At 36.4% G+C, this 25,719-nt stretch overlaps 1 protein-coding gene across 2 annotated transcripts in view; it reads right to left on the bottom strand.

Annotated features, from left to right (window-relative positions):
- Nucleotides 1-9,600: 9,600 nt before the first annotated feature.
- The window catches only part of LOC126321896 (dynein regulatory complex protein 8), a 204,169-nt gene continuing 188,050 nt past the window's right edge, over nucleotides 9,601-25,719 (bottom strand). The window contains exon 5 of one of the 2 annotated variants that reach the window (XM_049994238.1): nucleotides 9,601-10,699. In XM_049994238.1, the coding sequence (XP_049850195.1) occupies nucleotides 10,691-10,699 (9 nt within the window). In that variant the 3' untranslated portion in view covers nucleotides 9,601-10,690. Of the gene's footprint in view, nucleotides 10,700-20,297; nucleotides 20,366-25,719 lie in introns of those variants that run through there. The other variant, XM_049994239.1, reaches the window with a different exon arrangement.

The following is a 25,719-nucleotide window of genomic DNA, read 5'->3' on the forward strand; positions in this document are numbered from 1 at the left end:
AACTGTTTAAAAAGATTGCGACATGAGGTTCTTGGAGGAACACTACATATAATTCGGACTACTTTTTTCTGGCTGACGAAATTTTTTTTTTGAATGTGGTGATTTGCCCCAAAAGATTATTCCATAGCACATCACTGAATGAAAGTAGCCAAAATATGCACACTTTGATTCGTTGATGTCTCCAATTTTGGAGATTACTCGGATGGCAAATGTTGCTGAGCTAAGCTTTGTTAGTGTTTACTGTATGTGGAATTCCCAGTTGAGCCGGTTATCTATGTGAACGCCTAGGAGCTTTGTGCACTGAACACTCTGTAACTGTTGGCTCTCGTTTTTAATGTTAATCTCTTTTTGGCTTATGTAACTGGATTGGAACTGCATGTAATTTGTTTTACTGAGGTTTATTGCTAGAGAATTTGCGGTGAACCAGTTCAGAGCAGTTATAAGTGCTTGGTTGGCATTTAACCCTAGGTCAGTGGGGGTTTTTCTGGCTGTCAATACAAACATTGTGATATTGCTAGCACTGTTTGAGGACAGGTGTAAGTCATTAATGTATATAATAAATAGGAGGGGACCAAGGACTAACCATTGTGGAATTCCATGATGTACTGTTCCCCAGTCAGACTCTACCTCTCCTACTTGTAGATTGTTAATACCTAATATTATTTTTTGTTGTCTGTCTTCTAGATATGATCTGAGCTGGTTACCCATTTGTTCACAGATTCCAACTTAAAAAACGCATGCTTCCAGAGGCATGTGTCAAGAATGTGAATGTTGTTTACACAGCTATTTTACAAACTGTTCACAGATGTAATTCAAAATAAGATTCCTAGTGAGATAAAAACTGGCCTTTTAATATTTACTAATATGGCCTTGCTTTGTTGATACTGCAGATGGCTTAAAAGTGAAGGTATTGTACAGCTCTCATTATTTCCTAAGAAAACACAGCTCCGCTGTACAGTTTAGTGATGAAGGCATCCTCCTGGTTATAATACTTAGGAGATTATTAATTTCACAGATGGAGTTATGGTTCTGGGCTACTCAGGAGGATGTATCATCAGAAAAAGTAAATCTAGCATTCTGTTGATCAGATTATGGAATTTTAGATCATGTAGCTGTGTAGGTAGGTTGGATTTAAAAACAGTAATGGGTAGGCTGAAGTATGTAATAAGATTTCATAATCAATTATTGTAGCAAAGTCGATCATGTAATCCTAAATACAATTTGTAGTATGCGAATTCTATTTTTTCTTATATATAAAACACAATTATGACAACAGCACAACATTGCCAATTGCATAAAAAGTTATTGGGTATTTAAAGATCCCTATAAGAAATCCACATTTTATATTTTGATCACTTTAATATGGTCTCTCATATTTTGCTATCATTAATTGAGGATCTAAGCAACTAAAAACCATAATAGGATAACAGGTTTCATGAGGAGTCAACTCATTTGGATAATTTCAAAAATTATCACATATTTCCAAAGAAAGCTATTGTATAATATTCAGACTCAATTAAAATGCTGTTCTGAAAATTTGCATTTACTCAGCAGTTACTGAATTTATAGCAACTAAAGATCATAATAGGACAATACATTTCACGGGAGACCAATGCATTAGGATATTTCCAAAATTGTATCAAATGTTAACAAAGGAGGCTATTGTGGAATATTCATACTCATTTAAAAGATTGTTTTGAAAAGCAAATCATCTACATGCAACAAGGCCTTTTGGGATACAGGTGTAACACGAGCTTGAGTTACTTGGTGTTAGGCAAATACAAACCCAAATATAGAGCTGGAACTGACTGCCTTCATGGTTACCACACAGATTGAGAAAAGTTTCAGATTTAATCCAATACAGTAGAGGCTGTACTACTGTCTCTATTTTTAATACAGTATTTTATGACATTTTAGCACCACCAAGCTGCATTCACAGATGGGTCCAAAGAGTGCAACTGCCTTGGCTGCTCTGTTGTTTTACCTGATTGTGCTGTCAAGATCTGGTTACTTCAAGCCTTCACTGTGTTCAGTGCTAAATTACATGCATACTTCAGGGAAATGGAGCAAATGAGATACGCTGCAACTGCTAAATTCCTCGTCTGTTGCAATTCCTCGAGTGCCCTTCACTCTCTACAACACTTGTACCCAACAGTTAAAGTAGTACTGAATATCCAGTGCACGCTACTCAACCTACAGTAGTTCAAGAAGGTGTCTCTCTGCTGGGTAAATGGGTACTAAGGGAAACAAAATGACAAACGTGGCAGCCAAAGATGTTTTTTACAATTATCAGCTAATGCAGTGTGCCATCCCTCTATATGCTATCACCTCATTGTTGAGCTACAGAGTCATGCATAGGTGGGAAGAAGAGTGGCTGGAAGATACCAACAATAAGCTGAAACTAGTAAAATCAATAGCGAGAACATGGTGTACCTCCTTCCAGCCATGCAGACGGGATGACCGCCTTGTCACTAGTTTTCACATAGGACAAAGTCATCTGATGCATGGCTTCTTGCTTCACTGGGAGTGGTGCTTGTGGCACGCAGATCACAGTGCGTCACACTTTAGTTGACTGCGTTTTATATTCAGACAAGATGAAAGCAGCTAATTTACCTGCAGATTTGCCCTCTATTTCAACTGAGAATGACATGATTGTGCTGTGACTTTTAGGGTTCTGTGAAATACCTGAGTTGTTTCCTAAAATTTTTGGGAGAAGCTCTTAATGCGTTATTTGGGTAGGTTATTCATCTACGATTTTTGTAGTAAGTGATCAGCCAGCTGGAGGACAAAAGATCATGTTTCATGTACAAAGGTGTAATCCAAATGTGTCAGCTGCGTGAATATTAGTAAAATTATAAGTCGAAACATTACGTCATACATAATTTTGGAAATATTACAGACTCACAAAATCTAATACTAGTTTTGGAATCAGGATGAAAGTTCTTTAAGGTGAGACAAATTACACACAAATTCTCAGGAATTTTATATTTCATAAAAAATATCTAGTTATTTAATTCTGATAAGATGACTGACAGGTTTTTGGAAATAATAGTGGACTTATGTATGGTTACTTACACAATAATATACAAATTTAATATGCAACAAAAATCTCATTTAAATTAATATTAATATAAATTAAAATAACATTAACCTTCTGGCAGTTTCATTTTATTGTGAAATACATGTTTATAATTTATTTCGTGACATCATTTCCATTAAATTGGTGGTGAAAGGTCTGCCTTTAAATACATTTTAGAGAGATTCCACACACTACTTAAGAGTGAGTTGTTGATGTGGTAAGTCATGCCGACCAGCAATACTTTCAATTTTTATGAATTTCAACCCAACACAGATTGGCAGATGTGCATAAATGTGTCCGATGTCAGTTGTTAGAATCTGCTGTGAATTGTTTTTGAAATAAATACTGAGCCATTAAAACCTGATAGCAAATGTAAATTTTGGGACCAGAGACCTGGTATCAGCTGTGGCCACTACATTTGGTACATTACATAGATGAAATTTATTTATTATTTGTCCTGCAGATCAAATCAGTACAATGGCTTGTACAACTGATATGGGGTAAGTCAATACAAATACATATTTTACAGGAGTCTAAAACAGTAAACAAGAACATAGAAGAATGAGTATTTTACATTATCTACAAAATTATGTTACTTAAAGTTACAGCTTTACAGAGAATTGTTACATGATGTGACAATTGACTTAACAACATTCAGCTTTGATACATTATCAAGTACTAAGACAATTTTGATTCCAAATATTCCTGGATGGTATAAAAGCAGTCTTTTATTAAAAGAGACTTCACTGTCTGTTTGAATTTATTTACTTCTTGGACTACTTGTATATAAGTTGGAAGATGATTATATAATTTTATTCCCATACACTTGACACCATCACTGTACAGTTTTGTTGAGTGGTTAAGTATTCTTAGAGAGGTTTTTGGTCTTGTGTCATAATTGTGGTAATCCATATTTTTGCTAATTTTGTTGATACTTTTTTTGGTAAAGAATAATAATTCTAGTATGTATTGGCATGGGATTGGCAAAATATTTAGTTTCTTAAATAATGGTTTACAAGTGTCTCTTTGTTTTTTGAACATAATTGTTCTGACTATCTTCTTCTGCAGTTTGAATATCTTAATTGATTCAGAATTTTGGCCCCAGAAGATGATTCCGTAGTTAAGTACAGAGTGAAAGAGTGCATGGCACATTGTGGTTAGGGTACTTGTGTTAGTGACATTCCTTAGTGATCTAATCATGAAGCATACTTTACTAAGTTTTGTGCTGGTAACGCCAATGTGCCTTTTCCATGTGAGCGTATCAGTAATAGTGACCCCCAAAAATTTTATTTCATTTTCAAGTTTAACATTATTTTTTTCCAGTGATATAGTTGGTAGTAATGGATTTCTGTTTTGGGCTGTGTGGAAGGTTATTCCAATTGTCTTTTTTGAATTAAGCAGCAGTCTGTTACTTTGAAGCCATCGACTTATTTGATCTGTGGTTCTATCTATATTAGATTGGAGAATTTGTTCGGGTGCAGATATGAGTATAGAGGTGTCATCAGCAAACAAAAGGGTTTTTGCGTCTGGAAGGCTGTGAGGAAGGTCATTTATGTAAAGTAAGAACAGCAAGGGGCCCAGGACAGAGCCTTGGGAAATGCCTTGCTTTATGGTATGTATGGAGGAATGCACAGTGCTAGCTGTACCTGAGAGCTTAGTTTCATTTAATTCGACATACTGCTGTCGATCTTCCAGAGAGCTTTTAAACCAGTCATAGGGATTTCCTCTTATTCCATAGGAATGCATCTTTTGCAAAAGTATACTATGATTAACCATGTCGAATGCCTTTGTTAGATCTAGGAAGATACCTATGGCTGGGAGTTTTTTGTCCACAAGCTCCAGTGCATGATCTAGAAATTCTTGTATTGCATCAGTTGTAGCTTTCTTTCTTCGGAAGCCGAACTGAGCAGGTGACAGGATATTTTCTTTGTCTAGAAAGGACATGATTCTTGTGGCCATTATATATTCAAATACTTTACTAAAAGTTGAAAGCAGTGCAATGGGTCGATAATTACTGGGATCCTCTTTGCTTCCTTTTTTGTGGACAGGTATAATTTTTGCAATTTTGAGCATACCCGAAGTGCACCATTCATGAATGAGAAGTTTATTATGTGGGCTAGGGGTTTACTGATAAAGTTACTGCAATTATGAAGGAGGAAGCATGGAATTTTATCTTGCGTAGAAGATGATTTTTTTTTTTTTAAATTTTGCTGTGAAGTGTCTTTTCTATTTCAATTTCAGATATAGGCCTTGAAAATAGAGTCTCAGAGCATAAGTTTGGTTCTAGTTGTAAGGGACAGCTATTTTTAAGATGGTTAGCCAGGTTTTCTACTGTTTCTGTAAAGTAGTTAATGAATTCCTCTGTTGTTTCTTTCCCACTGGAGACTAATTTTCCATTTATTTTTAAGCTAATATCACTTTGTAGTTGTTTTCCTCTATTAGTATTCATATTAATAAGTTGCCACATGCTTTTGCTCTTACTTGATGACAATTTGAGGTAGTTATCATTCTGTAGCTTTTTGGCTGCAATTACTACGTTCCTTAATATCTTTTTATATAGAGTAAAGTATGACTTAAATGCTTCACTGCTGCCTAGTTTGGATTTGCTAATGTAAAAAAGTTCTCTTTTTCTTTGTGATGATCTAATGATTCCTGGAGTGATCCAGCTGGAGAGTTTCCTATCTTTGTTGATACATTTTGTTTGTAAGGGAAAGTGTCAATTAAAATAATAACCGAAAATATCCAAGAATGCTTCATATTTGCTGTCTACTGTTTGAGCCTCATATACATTTTGCAGTTTTCATTTTGTATATCAAAGAGGAAATTATGCATGTGGGTTTTATTGAAGTTTCTCCTCTGTACAGTGATTTTATTGTGTTCGTGACTGTTATTTTGCAACCAGACCTACATAATTAATGCATTGTGGTCTGAAAATCCTAGTTTGACAGAGGATACAGTACAATTTATATTGCTTGCTACTTGATCCAGACAAGTGGTAGTGTGATTTGTTATCCTGCTTGGAGTGTTAACCATTTTTAATGCTTAGATGGCTAGAGTTTTCTGAGAGAAAATCTATACTATAGTCACCACATATTAGAACACTATATGATTTTCTTTTACTTAGATTTTCTATTACTGGTGCTAGAATTTTGTAGAAAGTCCCTATGTTACCAGAGGGTGACCTGTAAAGTGCTATTATATAAACATTTAGATCTGTAAGCTCTACACCTGACAGTTCTATATCTATTTCAATACTATACGAATTGCAAATATCAAGAGGTGTAGCAGTAATGTTGTCTTTTACAAATATGCAACTACCTCCACCTTTGTAAGATGTTCTTGAGGAGTGACCTACGAGTTTAAAATTTGGTATCACAACACTTTATATTTCAAAAGACCTTATGTTCATTAATACATAATATCTGTGTATCTGACAGTTCACTTGCAGTTGATAACAAAATTTCTAATTCATTAAGTTTGGTTTTGAGCCCTTGTACATTATGTATATATACTTTTAGATCAAGAAATTTTTTGTTTAATTTTTTTACACATTGGTGAGGAGGTTCAGACATTACCTTATTTACTACAATTTGCTGATGGAGTCCTTTTGCAAGTTTTATGGTGTATCTTTAACTTGTCTGATGATGCTATCTTTAACTTGTTTGGTGATGCTAAGTTTTTTTTCTCAGAGGGGGATAGAAAAAATCCTCCTTCTTGGGTATATTCCACCTTGATCTTAAATTAACTCTTACAAGTGTAGCTGCTGCAGTCCTTTGTTGATCTTCTGATGTTCCCTCTTTCCTGCTTTCTTCGTTCTTGTCGAATTTGCTTTCCTCATTTTTGCCTGTAAGTCTTTCAGGAAGCTGATAGACAGATCTATTTCATAATAGTCTTTCTTTGATTATTTCACTGATGTGATCGCACATAACACTTTTTCTGTCATAATTAAGGTGCATTCCGTGTTTGGTGTGTAGGTTTCGATGTAGTTTACTTATCTCCGGTACATCGCACTTTGTGTATTCAGCACACAGTTTCTTAATTTTGATGTTGGTTTTTCTAATTTCTTTATTAACACATGATCTGTAAATTAGGTCATGTCTATGAGGCACAGTGGCTACTATTGTGTTCCTAGATTTATTCACTTCTAGAAAATTCTGTAGTGTTTTAATGCAAGAGGGGTTGCAGCAAACTATATTGAATGGGGGGCCAGACTTTATTTTTGTGACACTATGCATAGGTAATGCCATAAATAGGAACAGAAGGAACTAGTGAAGTGCAGTGGTATGATGAACAGGAATTCTGATCAGATATGGCACAAGTGGGTTTGAACATGAACAAGAAAACAGGATGTGAGTAAACTCCTATGAACAGGATAGTAAACGAATTATAGCCAAGATAATCATACAGTCACAATCCACCACAGTAGTACAAATGTGTGTGACTACAAGCTCCCCAGATAATGAAGATACGTGATGATACAAAAGAAACTGTTTGATATGTTAAAGGAACTTTAAATTTAGTTTGATGTGTGGAGTGAAATTTGATAGTGGGAAAAGGAAAAATAGGACACATGTATTGATGAAAGGAATGAAACAGGAAGCAACCTGGTAGAATTTTTTATAAAAAATTTAAAAATTTCTATCACTTGACTGGAAAACATTTTTAGGAGCAGATGTAGAATCTGGTCATAATTTATTGGTTATAAAATGCCTACTGAACTTAAGGAAATTATGGAAAGGTACGAAATTAAGGAGATGAGAACTTGTTCAGTTGAAGTAATCGGAGGATGATCAGCATTTCAGAGAGAGCATTAGACAATGACTCACTGAAATAGGCAAAAGAAATACAGTGTAAGATCAATTGGTAGCTTTAAAAAATAAAATAATGAAATGAAAATGACAAAAGAAAAACAAAGTAAAAAGACAAGGACAAACACAAAACCTAGGATGCTTAACTGATGAAAGGAGAAATTATAAAAACAAAACAAGCAAAGGTTATATGGGTCTCTAAAAGTAATTGACAGAAAGTGTTTAAATGCAAAACAGAAGTAGCTACATGAAAAATGCAAAACTGTAGATCTGTGGATGGGGTAAGAAAGGCATGTGCAGTAGAATGGAATGTATATTGACTTGAAAAAGAGTTTATAATATGAAAGTAAATAAAAGAAAACAGGTAATGGAGTACAGCTGAGCAATAGTGAGATGTTTAGATTAGGAAATGCAGCACTTAAGTAGTACATGAGTTTTGCTTCTTGGGCACAAATTACAAGTAAAGAAGACACAAGATGCAGAGTGGCAATAACAAGCTGTGCTTTTCTGAAAGAGAAATAATTATGTTACCATGTAATAAAATGTATGGTTAAAAAATGTCTTCCAAAAGTACTTGTCTGCAGTTTATCCTTGTACAGAAGTGAAACATGGAAGACAAGCAATACAAACAAGACAAGAAGACAACAGAAGACTTTGAAATGTGGTGCTTCAGAAACATGCTGAAGATTAGATGGATTAGGCCAGATAACTGATGAAGAGGTACTGAATCGAATTTGGGAGAAAAGAAATTTATGGAAAAAATAAGCTAAAAGAAAGGAGTGATTGTTGGCTCACATCCTGAGGCATTACAGAATCATCTATTTGATAATATGGGGTAGTGTGGGGGATAAAAACTGAACAGGGAGACTAAGGGTTTGGTAAGTAAATAGTTTCAAATGTATGTATGTTGCAGTAGCACGCATACATGGATAGCCTTGCATGGGCTAGACTAGCTTGGAGAGTTGAATCTTTGGACTGAAGGCCACAAAACATGAGGACACAGGTTTGGGTATGGTAAGTAGTTTCAAATGGATGTAGGTTGCAGTGGTATGCTGAGATGAATAGTCTTGTGCAGGATAGAATGGCTTGGAGAGTTGCATCTTTGATCTTTGGACTGAAACTACAACAACATGAGGACACAGTTCCCACTGGGAAAAAAAATTACTTTAGGAAGATGGTATAAACAAAATTAAACATTATGAGTGGTAGGCAAATATTGATGAAGTCTACTGTGAAATGGCTCTAGCAACATTACAAAATTAACACATGATTACAGTTTCATTACATCTTTGCACACTTCTGGAACAGACACAATCATAATTCCAAAGTTTTTTCCTTATTGTTTCAAAATCTTGATCACTGGGAAGAAATTAATGGTCTGTATTGGAGAAAATATTGCATTACATTGTTGAAGCATTTCTGGACAGTTCGTAATAAAATTTAATTTGTGGTTGGAATTTTGCCAAGGAAAACCTTGTGAAAAAGAAAAACGTTTTCTTTAACTTAAGAAGATAATCCACTTTATGCACCATAACAACAAAGAAACTTATTAATTGTTCCTTTCTTTGCTTTTTCTATACAGCACAATACGCTTTCACATTTTTGGTCTTCAAATCATTGACACTGCAGATAAAAATTTAGCACTCAATATCTTTCAATGTACTTTTCACCTGACTGAAAGCAGAAACCATTACAGTTGTTTTGTTACTCAGCACTAATTTCTACAGTATTATAATTTTGAGACAATATTGCAGATAGTTGGGATTTCATGATGACTGATCCACATTCTTGAAGAGTATGTCTGTTATCATTCACAAAACAGAGAGAGAATATGAAGGAGAGTATCATTTCATCACAGTTCCTGCTTGTTGTTTACATAATTTTATTTGGATTGTATCTGAAGCAGATCATAGTAATTGATGGCCACTATATGCTTACTTTTGTAATATTGTGTATTTTATGGTAATCAGGTAATAGTCAGAGTAGTTTTTGTAGCAGCTGAGATACATAATTTAACCACACATCCAAGAAAATAAGAAATTGAAGAATAAAGTAATATACTGACTTAAAAAGCAAAATTAAGCACCACATTAAAATAAGTCCACAGCAATACACAAAATCATCATCGTACTCAGTACATTTCTAATGTGAAAGAAAAGAAACTAGTGATAAACACATAACTCATTATAAAAGCAGTGTTGAGAAACAACATGGACTCAATTATGATGACATCTTAATGTTTTGGCTTTCTAGTGCCTGCTTTGACTTATTTACACCTTAGAAACACTTTCATTCACCATTATTATTTTACCACATTGTTCAATGCATGATTCTCTCAACTTCTTACACAGTAAGAGTGGATAATGTCTCATTTTTGCGTTTGGTGGTTGTAACTTTTTAAAATCATGATGTATATTAATTACAATCAGTTATGGCAATCTTATTGGCTAATGAAGGCTACCTACAACCCCTTGTGATGGTATATCTATAAAATTCGCTAACAACTGTCAGACATATGTTAGTTGTTACTGTGGGTTAATGAATTATAATGTTAACCATGATGTATGATAATGTTAACCTTGATGTATGATATGCAGTTTTAAATGGTTAGTAGAAATAATTAAACTCAGCTGTCATTACAGGCCTTCCATTATAAACAAAATTTTTTCCACATTCTACTGCCCTCTTTGCGTGTATATGTATTAAAGAAGTTTACTTTTTTGCTCCATGTTCCAGAGATGATTTGGGTAGTAAATAGATATAAATCCTCTTATTTAATGATCTCTGAACAAAACAATACTGTTTACTCCACCTGAAAAATAAAAACAAATGCTGTATAAATATTCACATAGCCTTACTGGCATCCCCTTTAATGTGACCCAACTAAAGTTGAGCCAAATTCGATGAGCAAGCCATAAAAATGAGTTAGGAATATGACAGCAAATGCTATTACATCTCATCAACATTTAGCACAATATGGAATGAAAATGAAATTAGCAAGTGGGTGGGTTAAGGGAGTACAGAGTGATTGATCTCTAGCACCATGGCTCAGCATACTGTGACATTTTGGTTTACATTAGAGAGATTGAAGCCCACATAGAGAGTTACCAGCAATTGTTCTTTCCATGAACCACAGGCAACTGAAACAGGAAAGGGGGAGTTACACTGGTACACAAAATATCCTCCACCACACACCAAATGGGGCATGTATTATAGATGTCGCTGTAGAGGTAAACATGTGGTTTGCTGCTGTGCTATGGCAATGCATGTGTGGAACAAGTAAATAAATGAGTCAACAATGTGGGGAAAAATAGATTGCTATGTACTGTAAAGATGACACACTAACTTGTAGACAGGCACAATTAAAAGACACTTACACATTAGCTTTTGGCCACAATCAGAAACACACATTATTCATTACTTTTGAATACATTGTGGGAGTGAACAGTCATCAATGTGTTACAAATATTTATTATCAAAAACATTCTTGATCACAATTTATTTATTACAGTGAGCGGTTTCGACCACTACTGTGGTCATCTTCAGACCAATGAGTAAGAACCTCCTTCTGGTGGTAGATCGCTACTGAGAGTAGTGCCTAGGTTTTTGTGTGATGACCCCTAGTTTCTGAGAAAATCAATGTTGAAGTTTTATGCCTATGGCCTATACCTTGTAGTGTTAGTCTATATTGACCAAGCGAGTATAGCACTGTGGCTAAGGCTTAGGATTACCATGCTTGCAGTATAGGTTCAAATCCTGCCCATGTATTCCTTTTTTCTTCAATGTCATTAATCTGTATACGCCACACAAAAGTATTCAAAAAATCATTTTCACAAAGTAATTTCACTAACATATCAGTCATTGCAGAAAACATTCTTCAATTGTGTGTGCCATTTGTTACAGAATAGGTTATAGAATCAGCTTACTCAAATTCACTTCTGGACAGTATTTATTGCAGAAGCAACTAAAACAAATTCGCAGAGCACAATGGACATTTAATAAAAGCATATACCTTGCAGGTACTTATATTTTTCAGAAGCGATGGCAAAAAACCCAACTGGTTGAATTCAAAAAGACTATTCCTTCTTTGATCATTCCTGTCAAAAAAGGTGACTAAGCTAATGCAGAATCAAAAAATGTATTTTTATGGAATCTTCCCTTGAAGCAATGAAACATGAGAGCTGCAAGCAGGGTTTGTAACTGTACCGTCAGTGTGGTAGACATGAACCTTAACTGCTGTTCTCACTTGAACCATGGACCTTGCCATTGGTGGGGAGGCTTGCATGCCTCAGCAATACAGATAGCCGTACCATAGGTGCTACCACAATGGAGGGGTATCTGTTGAGAAGCCAGACAAATGTGTGGTTCCTGAAGAGGGGCAGCAGCATTTTCAGTAGTTGCAAGGGCAACAGTCTGGATGATTAACTGCTCTGGCCTTGTAACAATAACCAAAACGGCTTTGCTGTGCTGGTACTGCGAACAGTTGAAAGCAAGGGGAAACTACGGCCATAATTTTTCCCGAGGGCATGGAGCTTTACTGTATGACTAAATGATGATGGCGTCCTCTTGGGTAAAATATTCCGGAGGTAAAATAGTCCCCCATTCGGATCTCCAGGCGGGGAATACTCAAGAGGATGTCATTATCAGGAGAAAGAAAACTGGCGTTCTACGGATAGGAGCATGGAATGTCAGATCCCTTAATCGGGCAGGTAGGTTAGAAAATTTAAAAAGGGAAATGGATAGGTTAAATTTAGATATAGTGGGAATTAGTGATGTTCGGTGGCAGGAGGAACAAGACTTCTGGTCAGGTGACTACTGGGATATAAACACAAAATCAAATAGGTGTAATGCAGGAGTAGGTTTAATAATGAATAGGAAAATAGGAATGCGGGTAAGCTACTACAAACAGCATAGTGAACGGATTATTGTGGCCAAGATAGATACGAAGCCCACACCTAATACAGTAGTACTAGTATATATGCCAACTAGCTCTGCAGATGACGAAGAAATTGAAGAAATGTATGATGAAATAAAAGAAAATATTCAGATAGTGAAGGGAGATGAAAATTTAATAGTCATGGGTGACTGGAATTCGAGTGTAGGAAAAGGGAGAGCAGGAAACATAGTAGGTGAGTATGGATTGGGGCTAAGAAATGAAAGAGGATGCCGCCTGGTAGAATTTTGCACAGAGCACAAGTTAATCATAGCTAACACTTGGTTTAAGAATCATGAAAGAAGTTTGTATATATGGAAGAACCCTGGAGATACTAAAAGGTATCAGATAGATTATATAATGGTAAGACAGAGATTTAGGAACCAGGTTTTAAATTGTAAGACATTTCAAGGGGCAGATGTGGACTCTGACCACAATCTATTGGTTATGACCTGTAGATTTAAACTGAAGAAACTGCAAAAATGTGGGAAATTAAGGACATGGGACCTGGATAAACTGAAAGAACCAGAGGTTGTACAGAGTTTCAGGGAGAGCATAAGGGAACAATTGACAGGAATGGGGGAAAGAAATACAGTAGAAGAAGAATGGGTAGCTTTGAGGGATGAAGTAGTGAAGGCAGTAGAGGATCAAGTAGGTAAAAAGACGAGGGCTAGTAGAAATCCTTGGGTAACAGAAGAAATATTGAATATAATTGATGAAAGGAGAAAATATAAAAATGCAATAAATGAAGCAGGCAAAAAGGAATAGAAACGTCTCCAAAATGAGATCGACAGGAAGTGCAAAATGGCTAAGCAGGGATGGCTAGATGACAAATGTAAGGATGTAGAGGCTTATCTCACTAGGGGTAAGATAGATACTGCCTACAGGAAAATTAAAGAGACGTTTGGAGATAAGAGAACCACTTGTATGAACATCAAGAGCTCAGATGGAAACCCAGTTCTAAGCAAACAAGGGAAAGCCGAAAGGTGGAAGGAGTGTATAGAGGGTCTATACAAGGGCGATGCACTTGAGGACAATATTATGGAAATGGAAGAGGATGTAGATGAAGATGAAATGGGAGATATGATATTGCTTGAAGAGTTTGACAGAGCACTGAAAGACCTCAGTCAAAACAAGGCCCCTGGAGTAGACAACATTCCACTGGAACTACTGACAGCCTTGGGAGAGCCAGTCCTGACAAAACTCTACCATCTGGTGAGCAAAATGTATGAAACAGGCGAAATACCCTCAGACTTCAAGAAGAATATAATAATTCCAATCCCAAAGAAAGCAGGTGTTGACTGATGTAAAAATTACCAAACTATCAGTGTACTAAGTCACAACTGCAAAATACTAACACGAATTCTTTACAGACGAATGGAAAAACTAGTAGAAGCCAACCTCGGGGAAGATCAGTTTGGATTCTGTAGAAACACTAGAACAAGTGAGGCAATACTGACCCTACGACTTATCTTAGAAGAAAGATTAAGGGAAGGCAAACCTACATTTCTAGCATTTGTAGACTTAGAGAAAGCTTTTGACAATGTTAACTGGAATACTCTCTTTCAAATTCTAAAGGTGGCAGGGGTAAAATATAGGGAGCAAAAGGCTATTTACAATTTGTACAGAAACCAGATTGCAGTTATAAGAGTCGACGGACATGAAAGGGAAGCAGTGGTCGGGAAGGGAGTAAGGGAGGGTTGTAGCCTCTCCCCAAAGTTATTCAATCTGTATATTGAGCAAGCAGTAAAGGAAACAAAAGAAAAATTCGGAGTAGGTATTAAAATCCATGGAGTAGAAATAAAACCTTTGAGTTTTGCCGATGACATTGTAATTCTGTCAGAGACAGCAAAGGACTTGGAAGAGCAGTTGAACGAAATGGACAGTGTCTTGAAAGTAGGATATAAGATGAACATCAACAAAAGCAAAACAAGGATAATGGAATGTAGTTGAATTAAGTCAGGTGATGCTGAGGGAATTAGATTAGGAAATGAGACACTTAAAGTAGTAAAGGAGTTTTGCTATTTGGGGAGCAAAATAACTGATGATGGTCGAAGTAGAGAGGATATAAAATGTAGACTGGCAATGGCAAGGAAAGCGTTTCTGAAGAAGAGAAATTTGTTAACATCGAGTATAGATTAAGTGTCAGGAAGTTGTTTCTGAAAGTATTTGTATGGAGTGTAGCCATGTATGGAAGTGAAACATGGACTACAAATAGTTTGGACAAGAAGAGAATAGAAGCTTTTGAAATGTGGTGCTACAGAAGAATGCTGAAGATTAGATGGGTAGATCACATAACTAATGAGGAAGTATTGAATAGGATTGGGGAGAAGAGAAGTTTGTGGCACAACTTGACCAGAAGAAGGGATTGGTTGGTAGGACATGTTCTGAGGCATCAAGGGATCACCAATTTGGTATTGGAGGGCAGCGTGGAGGGTAAAAATCGTAGAGGGAGAGCAAGAGATGAATACACTAAGCAGATTCAGAAGGATGTAGGTTGCAGTAGGTACTGGGAGATGAAGAAGCTTGCACAGGATAGAGTAGCATGGAGAGCTGCATCAAACCAGTCTCAGGACTGAAGACCGCAACAACAACAACAGCAATGGGTATAGTAGGTGCACACAATTTTTTTTCTTGTAAACTAAGGGCCATTGCATGAAAATCTGCTAGCCATGTATTCAAGACAGATCCCTCTAAAATGTACCTAAGACTCATCAAAATACATAATTAACAAATCTGATTGTCCTCTTGTTGGTACATATGGCATAAAATGCATAGATAAGATACACACACTGACCATTAGCTCCATAAATATTTGAACCATCATCCCAGGCAGAAGAGAAGTGTCATTAAAACATTGGTGGACATAGCTAATAAGATTAGTGAGCCAGTTTATTTGTAAGATAAAATAAATCATTTGCGAACGGCTTTTAAGAAAGATGGATTCGTTGACAATGAGATAGATTGAGCACCTCATCCCAGAATAAAAGTGTCTGACAACATTCAGCAACAACAACTGTCAGCAGGAAAAGTTTTTCTTCCATTTATTCACAATATTACAAACTGTACTGTGAATGTTCTGACCAAGTTTCAAGTTGAAACAATCTTTAGACCCACCAAGAAGGTTAGTGACTGTTTAAGATCGGTGAAAGACCCACAAAACCCCTTAGCAACTCCTGGGGTGTATAAAATTCTGTGTAGCTGTGGGAAGGTTTATATTGGAACAATGAATAGAAGTGTCAATACTCACTTAACCAAACACAAAAGGAACCGCTGACTGGGATATACTGACAAATCAGCTGTAGCGGAACATGTTTTTAAATACAGTGATCTTGACATAAAATTTAATGAGATGAGCATGCTAGCCAGAAAATTGCATTGTTATGCACTTATGTGTAGGGAAGCTATAGAGATTCAGAAACACCACAATAATTTTAATAGAAAAGAGGAAGGCTTAAACTTAGACAAGGTATGGCGGTCGACTTTGCACCAACAAAGTGACAATCAGTTACCTTCAATCGAGAATGATGACATTAGTCAGAGATAGACTTACAGCCGGCCCCACGTGACGCATGGTGGTACCCTCTATGTCCTCTATATAAATGGGACCTCCATGGCCTGGCAGTCAGTCATTGACTCATATCAGAAGAGGTTGCCCACAGTTGCTAACGAAATGTCAGGAAGAAGAAGTTTTACAGATCAACCATGGCCTCTCAGCCCAGAAGTTTTAAGTAATGAAGATGCCGGCAATGAAAGCCTACATGTTATGATTGTTCATCATGATTTCTAGCAACTGCAATAAAACTCCTTGGAAAGATCCAAAAAAATACCAAATGAAATTTTTTTTAAAAATTTAAGGCTTGTAACACAGCACAATGAAAAAAGTGAAGCAGATGTCAATGTAAGATCGTGATTGAACAATCATTGGTGGATATGTAAATGATTACAGCTGCAAATCTCTGTGACAGGTAGAACAGCCACCAGAGTGCAATAGTATGGTTCATATTTAGTGTTGTTGCCAGGCCTGGTAGAATATTTAGGAGGTGTGAAAGGTGTCAGAAGATGAGTGTTCACTCTGAAGGACATGGAGGGTTTCTGTATTTGTTGAGACAGCATTATCAGCACCTACAAGAGTTCGAAAGGAGCCTCATTGTGAGACTGCATTTGGTAGGCTGGTTCAATTATGCAACATAAATATCCAGATTTTTGGAGGATTTGGATGTGAAGTGGCCCAGTGGTAGACTGCATGGGAATGTAAGTGCAGGAATAGTTATTGTCAAGGTTCCAGTCAACTAAATCTAACCAAACTGCATCTGTCCATCATTAGAGGAGATCGCCGTATTGTGCACCAACACCATTCGCCGGAGACTAGCGGCAGCCAGACTAGGGGATTACCACCCCATGCGTAGACTGCAATTGACACCACAACACAAACTGCTGCTTTTGGAGTGGACTGTGTTTAGCTACCAATTATGCTTCTGCACAACCCCCGATGGCCACCGTCAGTGAGAATGGTGAGCCCTTGAAAGAGATCCCATTCTTCTAGTGTTTTTGAGAGGCACAGCAATGTTACTCCTGGCATCTTGGTGTGGAGAGCCAATTGGATATGACTTCTGTTAATGGCTGGTAGTGATTGAGGGAGCTCTCATGACACAACAATACATCACGGGCACCATGTGTGTCCTAGTGTGTTGCCTCTCAATCAACAGTGTGGTGGTGACGTTTTTTAACAGGACAGTGCTCATCTGCAAACGGCACATTTCTCTATGACCAGTTTGCATGATGATGAGATAGTTCTGTGGTAAGAAAGGTATACAGATCTGTCTCCAATAGAACATGTAACTCCATCCCAGTGCCAATACCTAGGATGTCAATGACCAGTTGGAATTGTTATGGCCCTTCTTGTATCAGGAGGAGACACAAAAAGCTCCATTACACTCTTCCCAACCAGCTCAGTGCATGCATCCAGGCCAGAAAGAGTGTAATGTCATACTGATAAGTGAGCACATCCTGCTAAGATTTTTGTAAATTTAATTAAATTTGTAATCTCTGAAATACATATACCCTCTTGATTTGTGAAGTTCATTTTGTTTCTTCCTCCATTTTTGAGTGCTTCACGTCTTTGTCAGGCAATGTATCTCGTCAGTGAATGTAAAAACACCATTCTTAATTGAACAACCGTTCTGGAATCCAAACTGTGAACTGTTAAGTAATTTTTTTTGCTTCAACGTCAAACTACTTAAGTGTGTTACTTTTTCTGATATTTTAGGGGAAGAAGCCAGTAAGGGAACTGCACAGTAATCATTACTGTATCTTCTAGAAGATGCAGGACACACCCTACTTTGAAGAGCACCAAGCTGCCTGCAACTCAGGCACAACATAGTTTAGATTTGATTCTAGAGACGACACACTTGTGAAGGACTATGTTGTGTTTACATCTTCCACTACACAAATAGTTCCCACACGGACATCTATGTGCCAAATGTGGATGTAAACAGATACACAACTCCTCTCAGCAGTTAGACAGTACCACAGCATAATACCTCCACAGGACCATGCCTCATAATTATTCTACAGTTGCTGTCAAGAAGAGCCAAACTGGACATACAAGTGCTGTTAGTCATCAGTCATTGAATCTGGAGCAGTACCAATGTTTTAAAAAAAAGATTAGTGCAGGTGAACATTGATCTAGACTGCCACTCACATTCTTTATGCTCTTATATTTAAATCATTGTAAACTGATGCTGATCTGTGTTTCCATCTATTTTTGCCATAACTGTTGCCTAACACTATTGCCCTCTGACAACTCTGTACAACTGCTGTGAGCAAGCAATCTCAGAACAGAACAGTGGGGGGTTCCTTTCCTGCTGCATTTGTATGTTGCTCACCAAGTGCATTTGGTGAATACAACATAAAACACTGGCAATGAGGACAAAGGAGTGTAGCCCTCATAAAAAGGTCAAACAAGTATAGCCCTAATGAGAAAAAAATGTGAGTGAAAATTTCCGGCACCACAATAATAAGAATTCAGTGATTATAGTGTGACAGTTTTAGCTGCAGCAACCATGCATAAATTTTTGCAGTGTTCTTTTAAATCCAAACAAGATTACAAAGATTGGATAGAACAATGGAAGGGACTTCACAAGAGACTGCAAATTCCTGTGTGAAAATGAGTAAGATAAAAAGTCTTATGTGATTCTCTCATTTGTGACACACTCATTATAACTTTCCCACCAACAAATTAAAGAAACATCTTCTTTGTTTGACTAACCCATTACTTCATGAATGTTGTCTTTAATCTGGGTACATGAACAGATGCTTGCCTTGGCTCACATGCTTCCTTTCGAAGATTCTAGAGACCAAACAACAGCTTGCATGACCATGTTCAGCCATCACAGGGTTCCTATAGGCTATAGCCATTCATAAAGATTCCAGAAAGGGGCATTACACACCTGTTGTATACTAGTACTAGTTTACAACAAGATCTTTGTGATTAGTGTAGAAAGCAATACAAAGCTACGAGTATAGTAGTGTTATATAACTACTGTAGAGACTTAGACTTTTATAATTTTAATCTTTCATGGATTTACAAATGTTATTATACTTACGAAACCAACATTATTTGATGTAAAACTACTAACTGAAATGTTCTGGAACATGCTATGACATCTGAACTAACTTAAAACTGCATTTTATGTACTAATGAAATAACTATGATAGATTGTTAGCTTTTCTGCAAGAATGTTTGAGTATCTTAGCATCTACATTAACTGTCTAATTACAAAGTAATTTAAAGTTTCTTTTAAGTAAGTGTTTCAGTGTCTCACTTTCTAAAAATGTTTATAGAAGAACATATTTAATTAAAAATGTTAGACATGTTACAACTTTTTGTAAAACTCAATGTTGAATCTAAACATTTGTAAACATGTAGCTTTTTATTATACATTTATTTTCATAAGAACATCAACAATACTTTGTAATATGGTAATTGTTATGAGTATACTCATAGCACAGTAGTGGAGCCCAACAAATCAGTGTCAGGTTATTTTGAGATAGTGCTAATTCTCACCAAGGTAGTAATATTGTATCAGTTGTGAAACTTTCTGGCAGACTAAAACTGTGTGCTGGACTGAGACCCGAACCTCGGGACCTTTGTCTTTCGTGGGCAAGTGCTCTACCAACTGAGCTACCCGAACACGACTCACGCCCCATCCTCACAGCTGAACTTCTGCCAGCACCTCGTCTTGTATCAGTTGTAATTGTATTAAGTCCTTGTTAATATGTAGGTAGTTTTAGATAAAATTTGTAACCATGCAATGTTTAGTTGTAAATAGTGAAGTTGTAAAAAGTTAAATTACAATTTTGAAAGTGAAATGCAGGATGCAAATAAAAAAAAAGGATATAGTGAGCGTTGTTGTTTGACTTTCATGGGGAAAAACCAGGTGACATTTATTCCTCATAGGTAAGTATTTGTTACAAAATTTATTTTGTTCTGGATTTCCATGCATGCTGTTATCTCTCGGTGATGTTCACAGACTATCTAACCTGAAAATCACAAACTTAATATTTACAAATTTGACAATAGTGTGAAAAGGATAGATTGCTACTCGTTACATAGTGGAGACAATGAGTCACAGACAGGTACAACAAAAAGACTGCTAAATAAGTAAGCTTTAGACCAAAATGCCTTACACACACACACACACACACACAAAGAGAGAGAGAGAGAGAGATATTCACGCGAGCACAACTCACAGACACATGTGACCACTGTCTCTGGCTGCTAAGGCCAGACTGTCTAATTCAGAAGAAGGCCTTTTGGTTGAAAGTGTACTTGTTTAGCAGTCTTTTTGTCATGCATCTCTGTGACTCAACATCTTTGCTATATGATGAGTAGCAATTTATCCTTTTCATAATATTATAAATTATGAATATGATTACGGTCTTACATCAGATGGTGACATTAAAAGGTGAGCACTGAACTATTAAACACAAGTGTGAAAACTGTTTTTCAGAGCTCCACAATGTTCTTCCTGTGAAATAAAATGCTCGTAAATATAAAGTGCACAACAATAAGCAAATCTGGCATCATGATAACACTAACAAACATGGAAGTGCTTCATAACAAAAACACTGAGAGTAAAAATTATGTTCAAGATGAACATACACAAATAAATAAAATTTCACATGTGGAATATGAAATAAACACTTGTATTCTCAGCTTATATAAGGTTTTATCTGTGATATTCTGAGTAAATAAAGTGCCACTGAAATTTCAAATTGACATGGGCTCTTCCATTTTTATAATTAACTTACAGGTGTACAATAAACTGGGATTGCCAAAATTAACTGAATTTCAAAGTTCACTATTAGCTTCAGCAACCAACAAACATTAGTCAACAGCCAATTTATAACAGATATTGCATACAAAAAAATTTACAAACCAGACCAGAATTATAGTTGTTAACTTGCAGAGAACAATACATTTGCTGGGTCTTGATTTATTCAATAAACTAGGCTTCACAGAGTCACACTGATGTTCTTAATGAAGAGTTGCAAAACCTATTTGCAAAAAATGATACAATTTCTTTCTGAAACAACAAGTAGCATTAAAAACTACAAAGTTCACATCACAATGAAGCTGAACACTGTGCCAAAATTCTGTAAAGCACCCAATATTCCAATTGTATTAAAAGGGAAAGTTAGAACAGGAAACTAGATTGCTTCAAACAATCACAAGTAGCCACTGTGTAACAGGAATTGTAGTTGTACAAAAACCAATTATATTTTTGGACATCACCAAAGCTTTTGTTGATGTCATTAACTATGCACTACTACTCTCAAAATAGAAACATGAGGGTGTCAGGGACTGGGACACAAATGGATACAACCATACCTGAATGGCAGAAAACAAACAATGGAACTTAAATATCAAGAAGTAAACAACACACATATGTTTCAGTCAGGGAAACAGAATGTTAAATATGGTGTGCCCTAATGTTCCATTCTAGGTCCAATCTTGTTCCTGCTGTTTATAAATGACTTAAATTCAGCAACCCCTTCCCAGACATGTGTAAAATTTGCAGATGACACCAACATTCTGATAAAAGAGAAGACTGTAGATGAACTGGGGAATGAAATCAAAGTATACACATCACACACAACTGATTGGTTCTTCAGAAACAGTCTTATCACAAATCCAGAAAAGACAGTAACTATGCATTTACATGCAACACAAAATATACACTCCTCAAATCCTGTCATAATGTTATCTGGCAAACAATTAGAAACTGTAAACAGCGTTATATTTCTTGGAATATGGATCCATGAAAACCTAAAGTGGGACAAATATATAAGCTCCATCAATAAGAAATTAAGTACCACCTGCTATTGCGTGAAAATTCTTACTGGCTGCATGACTCAACAAATGATAAAAATATATATTACACACAGGTGGAATCACCGTTTAGATATGGCATAATTTTTGGGGGCAGCTCACCTGTGAGCAGAAGTTGACTCATTGTCCAAAAAAGAATTGTAAGAACCACAGGAAATGCAACTACTAAAAGACCATGCAGGCCACTATTTAAGAACCTACAAATTCTTCTACTACCTTGCTTATACATTTAAGAAATTATATATTTCATTAGGGAAATCATGGACACTGAACACCAACTATCACAAAAAATGAAACAATTCATAAGTACAAAACATGAGAGAAAGTGGAAATGCATAGTGAGTGTGCAAAAACAAAACTTAGACATTTGTACAAATGCAAAAGCTGTAAACTGTAATCATAGAGATGCTACAAAAATGAGAAATATTACTCTGCTTTCTAACTATTAAGGGAAATTGTTGTTAATCCAAAGAAAAGTGTCATAATTTAATGTAAATTTGTTTTCTTTTACAAAAAAGTAAGATATGATCAACACAATGCTGTAAAAAACCTCTTGCTTTTTAACTTGAAATCTGATATAAATTCTTGACAAGAGCATGAAGACATTAACCTATATGTATATATCTGCTTTAAGTTGTGTATATGTAAACTTATTCATGTTGTAGTAGATATACACTTCATAATCATCACATAAATTGAAGTTGTCTCATTTCATCATCTCACAAAAATTGACTTGTCCAATATCAATTTGTAGCTATGTACAAAAGTGATGAAATAGACCAATAAAACAATTAGTCAGTCAATTAATGGCACACTAAGAATTTATGGTAATAGTAAACCATATCCAATTTCAAAACAGGATCAACTGATGTATAAATTATCTGGCAGCATGTATTTTTCAAACCTAGATTTAAAAAATGCCTCTTGATAACTACCTTTGGAGGAGGAAACTGAGAAATGTTTCAGCATAAATACTCCATTTTGATTTTATAAATTCCTAATTTTGTCATTAGGGATTACCAGTGCAGTGCCCCAAGTTTGTTCCAGTGCTATTTAGAACAATTAATTAGGCAAGCACCTAATGCTGCTAACTAAATCGGCTATCATTGCCTCATGTAAAGATCCAGAAAAGAATTACATAATTTAGAATGTATATTTCAGATCTTATAAGTAGCCAAATGAAAATTTAACAAGGCAAAGTGGATGTCCTTCTGCAATAAGTCAAATACTTAGGACACTTTAGTCATAAATAATAATAATAATAATAATAATGTGATGTGACGAGGGCCTCCCGTCGGGTAGACCGCTCGCCTCGTGCAAGTCATTTGATGCCACTTTGGTGACTTGCGCGTTGATGGGGACGAAGGGAAATGATGATGGGTAGGACAACACAACACCCAGTCCCTGAGTGGAGAAAATCTACGAACCCGGGCCCTTAGGACTGACAGTCTGTCGCGCTGACCACTCAGTTACTGGAGGCGGACTTTGTCATAAAAAGGCATCAGGCCAACATTGTAACAATTAAGAACCTTTCAGCTGGTCTCAAGCAATTGTGTGCTGTTCTGTGCCATATCAAATACCATAGAAAATTCATTCTTCACGCAGTAGCCATGGCTGAACCACTAAACAAACTGTTATGAAGAGAAACAAAATGGATCTGGAATTATGAGTTCAAATGTGCATTTGACAATGTAAAACAAAATTTACAACATGCAAAACTTCTCACCAAATAGATCCAACTAAAGTAGTGTGCAAATTAACTGGGACAACCTCACATTTTACAAGAAATTGTAGTTGGCTATGTGTAACCAATTTTATCGTGACTATGATCAACAATTGTAGGTCCCCTCCAGTTCATCTGAATGTCTGTGTACCAACAGCGTGTGTTATTTCTGTGTTCTTGACAGGAAAACTTTTTGTTAAAATGGACATTTCACCTGTGAAGTGGGCAACAATACATGTAGTTGCTCTTCATGAACAAACATCTAAGCCAGAAGAAACATTGCCTCTGTTGTTGGTATGGAAAACTTTAGTATTTCAAGACTTACTAGGGCATTCAGTGATTATGTCTCATTGTCTCTAAAGAGGAAAGGCAGATGCAGAAAAAATCAAAAACCCGCTCCTAGAACTGACAAAATTCTACTTAGAAACAGTAGAATTCATCATCACAAGACAATTAAGGACCTTCAGAGAGATTTATTGTCTACTGGGAATGAAAATGACTCTTCAAAATTAAGGCATAGGCTTCTAGATTGTGGATGAAAGGCATAAAGCCAATAAAGAAGCAGTTGCTATCACCCGTCATGAAGAAAAAATGTTTGGCATAAAGATATATAAATCTTGGACCTACAATGACTGGAAATGTGTAATTTTCAGTGATGAGTCACATTTTATTGTTCAAGATATAGAGCAAGAGATGTCATGTGTGGCACCCATGAGGCAGTGAGAGCTAAGCATACTGCACAGACCGTAAAATACCCCCCAAAGAAAATGTTTGTAGTTTCTTCACTACACGTGGCCCTGAGGCACTATTACAGTCAATGGAATGATGAATTCAACCAAGTACATGGGAATCCTTAGGTGCAGGACTATGCCATTCCTTTAGAACTCTGCAGACAGTGGAGGAACATTTCAACATCACCTGATCCTGTATCACACTTCTAAACCAGGGAAGACATTTATGGAAGAAAACAACATTAATGTTCTTCAGTGGCCTGATAGTTCACCAGACATAAATCTCATTGAGAATTTGGGGTGTATTGTGAAAAGGTGTCATGGTAAAATAGACTGTTCAACAAAAGAATATATGTTAGTGAATGTGGTAAAAGTGTGGTTTCATGATGACAAACTGTGAAACTTTTGCTCTAACCTGGTCGAATACATGCCACAACATGTTCAGAAGCCCATTAAGCAAAAGGAGGTCACAGTAATTATTAATACTCACTAAGCTACCAACTATATTACAAACACAGTAACAAAAGTGAACAGTTAAAGTTTAATAATCTTGTCCCCATAATAATAATATGGTCCGCTCACGATAGCTGAGTGGTCAGCGCGACAGAATGTCAATCCTAAGGGCCCGGGTTCGATTCCCGGCTGGGTCAGAGAATTTTCTCCGTTCAGAGACTGGGTGTTGTGTTGTCCTAATCATCATCATTTCATCCCCATTGACGCGCAAATTGCTGAAGTGGTGTCAAATCGAAAGACTTGCACAAGGCGAGCGGTCTACCCAATGGGAGGCCCTAGTCACACGACATTATTATTATCTACTCCGCATTAATACACACACTACTGTAAAATGTTAACTACTGCTGCTGATGCTTCGAATACAGAATAGGCATAGTCTTACCACAAAAAACAATATGATCTAGAAAGAATGACTGCATTCATGACCAAAACAACAGTAATGGTTCAAAGGGTTACAGTCAAATCGAAAAATTCATTCTCCTTATAGATCATGAACCATAAGTTGCTATGTTGTTGTTGTTGTGGTCTTCAGTCC

The sequence above is a fragment of the Schistocerca gregaria genome, chromosome 2 (genome assembly GCF_023897955.1).
Source record: "Schistocerca gregaria isolate iqSchGreg1 chromosome 2, iqSchGreg1.2, whole genome shotgun sequence".
Classification (NCBI taxonomy): domain Eukaryota; kingdom Metazoa; phylum Arthropoda; class Insecta; order Orthoptera; family Acrididae; genus Schistocerca; species Schistocerca gregaria.